This window comes from Miscanthus floridulus, chromosome 5 (genome assembly GCF_019320115.1).
Source record: "Miscanthus floridulus cultivar M001 chromosome 5, ASM1932011v1, whole genome shotgun sequence".
Lineage (NCBI taxonomy): Eukaryota > Viridiplantae > Streptophyta > Magnoliopsida > Poales > Poaceae > Miscanthus > Miscanthus floridulus.
Window position 1 is genome coordinate 121,540,655 of NC_089584.1, and position 4,468 is coordinate 121,545,122.

General features: G+C 39.6%; 1 protein-coding gene across 1 annotated transcript; it reads right to left on the minus strand.

Moving 5' to 3' along the window:
- Nucleotides 1-358: 358 nt before the first annotated feature.
- On the minus strand, nt 359-4,191 carry LOC136453331 (uncharacterized). Its single transcript, XM_066453900.1, has 10 exons — nt 4,182-4,191; nt 3,860-3,999; nt 3,592-3,734; nt 2,088-2,227; nt 1,899-1,946; nt 1,515-1,625; nt 1,259-1,437; nt 1,069-1,190; nt 556-632; nt 359-469 (listed from the first exon to the last, which is right to left on the minus strand). The coding sequence occupies exons 1-10, from the start codon at nt 4,185-4,187 to the stop codon at nt 359-361; spliced, it is 1,077 nt and encodes a 358-aa protein (XP_066309997.1). The 5' UTR covers nt 4,188-4,191.
- Between the last annotated feature and the right edge of the window lie 277 nt (nt 4,192-4,468).

The window sequence follows — 4,468 nt, forward strand, 5'->3', positions numbered from 1 at the left end:
CTCCCGTTGCAACGCACGGGCATGTTTGGTAGTAAATGTAATGCACTGTACCTGTTAATCCTAACCAAGTTTAAGATAATTGGAGGACAAAAAATCAAGAGTGATACAAAGATACAGTCCTAAAACAAATGACACAGGATATACCACCACAAATGCTATACAGTCTACATGGAGACCTATACTACCGTAAATACAATCAAAGGCCCGTTGATCTTTGCCCTTGCCTTGTGTAGTTATGTTACAAACAATACCATGGAGGTGCAATGTACAACAAAAAAAATGCCTTTGAATCATCAAACAGCATCTACTCTTCGTTCTTTATGGAATCATCCAAAAAAGTCCATGGCGTGGAATCGCACTAATTAGTTTTAGATCGCTTCCATACAATAACTGTGCCATCTGAATCAGATGAGGCCAGAAAATTCTCCCCATGATTCCAGGCAACTCCAATTACTGGAGAACCATGTCCCTTCAGGAGTACACATGATTGGTCTCATACTAATGGTGGAACAAAAAAGTTTAAGATGTGGCAGACTGAGCAAGGTTATCACATACCTGTAGTTTATTCACACACGAGTTCTTTGGGCGTGCCAAATCATAGAAGTAAACATTTGCGTCCTCCCTTCCAGTTACTTCAAGTTCAGAACAAAATATGTCATTTTTTTTAAATCCAGCTGTCCAACCAAAAACCATGAAGGCAAAGAATGGAACAAAAGATATATTTATTCCCACAAAAGTTGACACCTATCTTTCACAGACATCCATCATTTTTTTTTTGGTAAAATCCAATTCGTCCTTTTAAATATATTGATTAACATTTGTTCAGAAAACTTAAAACCAAGTTCCACGTGTGATTGTCATGGCACTTCTGTGAACTACAATGGAGCTTAACAAGTGTTAATAATAAAACATATATGACAATAAGCAGTGCAAAAAAAAGTGCCAACACTAGTGCTAGCTGCAGGAAAATTGCAGAAATAAGACACCATGATCACCAATAGCTTCAAATTTTAGGTATTTAACAGCTTCAAACACTGGAACAAGTTTTAAGTTTTAACTCCCACTTACCTATGAACTCTCCTTTCTCAAGGGAAAGAAGTGGACAGAAAGAAGCACGGGTAGTCTGCACCCGTGAGGCCAATTTTAGGGAGGATATGAGAGTCAAGTATCCCTTAGCATCTGTCGTGATGCTGAAATGTCAAAAATATAAATGGTTATGTAAAGTCTACCATATAAGGCTATCATGAAGGTAACACACCTGAAGAAAGAAAGGTTTCCATCTTGAGCACAAGAAAGGAGTACTGGACGGCGCGCCACCAGAGAGAAGGTCCGATACTGGATGGTCGTAATAGGAGATTTGCTCTTACTACTTTTGTTCTTGTGAGTTCTAGATAATGACCCTGTACGTGAGTTCACACTAACAGTATATATGTAACCCTGCATTTCAAGAACTATTTCAAAATATGAACAGCATATATCATGTCAATAGTTAAACAAGTTCAATTATTGGATACCTGTGCATCACCAGAGAAAATAAACTGCCCTGTGTGATCAATATCCAGAGCTGTAACCGCATCATCAAAGTTAAGTTTGCTGATTACTCTCCCAGTGCTAAAATTTATTGCCTAGTTTACAGAGATAAATGGATCACAAGATGGGAAAAACAAATGGGGGCAAGGAAAAAGTGCTGGTCACAATTTTACATGATTTTGTTAACCAATTACACAGTAGAGTACATCATCCATATCAAAAGAAATAGCAGAAGACAGATACTTTGTTTTCCACTGTTATTGACCCACGGATATTAGATAAGAGGCGCAAGCAACAAGCAACATATCAGACAGAGAATAACAGTATATAAATTTTGGACTTCAGGAGCAAAAGGCGAAGAAGTTTACATTGATTTCCTTGTTTGCATTGCCAACTAAAAGCAAATTATTGTTCACCTGCAACAAAGCAGTCCATAAGAGAACTCATAATGATCCCCATACAAAGAAATATTAGCAGCAGAGGTATAGGGAGAAGGCACCAATGAAATAAGTAAAGGGTTAGAAACAAATTGTAAATTGTGCTAAGTTGGAACTTACAGGATGAAAACAGATACATAGCTGGGAAGAAACTCCATAGACGACCCTGATGCATGTGCCTTTAGAGATTTCCCATACTCGCAAAGTTTTATCCAGAGAGCATGAAGCTATGTACTGGTTATTAGATGAAAAATCAAAATCTGTAATGTGGTCAGAATTCGAAAATCACGAGACACAAGATAACTAGATAAGTAATGAAGGAATAGATAGGAAACTGAAGTTTGAATTGATCATTTCTAATGTATTTCGACCAAGCGCGGACTTCCTCATCCTGCTGCCTGGCCGCTTGTGACCAAGCTGATGAAACGAATGATCTAGCATGTTCTTATCTCTTGTGTTTTCTCACGGCAAGTCTGGACCATGATTCTTCATAAACTCAGCACGGCCAACCTTGCGCCAAGCCCGGATGCAACTATATTTTCTAGCTGGTGTGCAGTGCTGCAAAGGGGGTTCCTAAGGAAGTGAGAGAAGGCCTTAATTCTCTAATTATCTTTGTTGCTTGGGAACTTTGGAAGCATCGGAATGCTTGTGTTTTTGAAGGAGCAAGGCCGAGATTAGAAGTTGTCCTGCAGGCTATTGTGTATGAGAGCAGCCTATGCTGTTCTGCTGGTGCTTTAGCGCTTCAAGAGTTGCTCTCGAGGTCACTTGCCCTGATCAACTAAACCTCTTATTTAATTGAGGGGCTGTTGGTGGTCGTTTTTTTTGTTTTGTGTGGTGCATTTCTGTGTGTGTTGTTTTTGGTGGGTCTGGAAAAGGCACTTCGCCTCTTTCCATTGTATTTCTATCTTAACGAAATGACACATAGTTCTACTGCATAGGTCGAGAAAAAAATATAGAAAAGTTTCCATATCTTATACTTTTTCTAGTTATGGAAAAAACCACATTCAATTGCGAACGAGCCGATGGCTCAGTGGTGGGAGTTGCTCAATGGAGCCCCACGGCTTGGGTTCGAGCCCCACTCGACGTAGGTTTCGCACCGGGGGTTTTCCCCCATTTTCTTTGCAACCTCAAGCGCGGATGTTCCAGAATGGTCAAACAGTCGTGCCCGTCACGCTTGGAGTTTGATGATATTCAAGTACCTCTCAGCCGCGTGTGTGTCTTTAGGTATAGGTGTAGTAGGCTTAGCTTGTGTTCACTGTGTGTGCATGCGTGAGTGTGGTGTGTGGTGTGAGTTTGTACGTAAGTTCAGATACTACAACTTGTACTTGAAGTATTGAGGCATAAAAAAAACCACATTCAATTAGCAAATGTATTACTTCTGTAAATCAATTTATATGGCGTTCAAGAAAAAAATATTATATGCTCAGCAATACGCAAGTTTCCTCATGACCAGAATAGCAGGTATTATTGATACTTGGAAATCAACTTTAACAGAACTAGTGATTTTCTGAAATAGGAGGGAAAATATTGGTAATATGTAGCAACTCTTTGTTGACTTCCATTGTGAGAAACGAAGGTAGATACTAGAGGATAGCTTTACTAGCAAAATTATGTGTAGTCTAACCTGTGATATGTTTAGAATGCCCTATCATTTTTTGAAGAACAGATGGTGGCTCAGAAACCTGGCAGATCGTCAAGCTGCCATCTGCCGCACCATATGCAAGCAGATCGAAACTTGCGCGGCCAAATTTCAATATCGTAACTGCCAAGAATAAAATCAGTCATTAATGACAAGACTAGTATACTAACCAAATCAATCAGACAAAAACACTTGATCCCAGAAAGAGAAGAAACGCATGGCATGGCCATGGGTTCATAAGAAAAAAACTGAGGCTTTGCAGTTGTCAAAGATGCAATGCATTCCAACAAATGAGCATGCAGGCTCGGCAAATCTGACATGCCGCTCAGTATCACTCTGCTTTGAGCCAATACTTACGGTGCGGCTTAACACACCGCTGTTACTTCTCAAGTCCTGCATCAAACATGTTACACAAAAGTTTAAAGCAGCATGAAAGTAAGCATCTCTTGCATAAAATTTCCTTTTTGCATCAGTCTCTTGCGTAAAATTATCCACAAAAGCCTCTTCACACGATCCAAAAATATGAAACTTGAAAGTATGAGGTAAAACAGAGAGTGAAATTAGATGAAACATACCCGCATATAACTCCAGCTGTCTGCCTCGGAGAGTGTAGCATGTACCGCTGGTCGGTATCGTCGACCCGACCTAAGCCCATCGTCCGCTGCGACTCCATCGACGTCCGCGGAGCCGTCGTTGAAAAAGTAAAAATTATGAATATGCAATGTACCTACTTAGTTGATATTTGTTATTTACTAGTTAATATGATGACTCAGGTAGTTGATTTAGTTAGTGATCTAGTGAGATATATATGTAGATAGATAGTAACATAGATACATAGGTTTATAGATATAGTTAGATAGCT

Bases quoted from the DNA above. Each gene is read 5' to 3' on its own strand.
- LOC136453331 (XM_066453900.1), bottom strand. The intron at 1,626-1,898 runs GTAAACTTCTTC...TCTGTAAACTAG, and splicing joins ATGCAAACAAGGAAATCAAT to GCAATAAATTTTAGCACTGG. The intron at 470-555 runs GTATGTGATAAC...GTACTCCTGAAG, and splicing joins CGTGTGTGAATAAACTACAG to GGACATGGTTCTCCAGTAAT.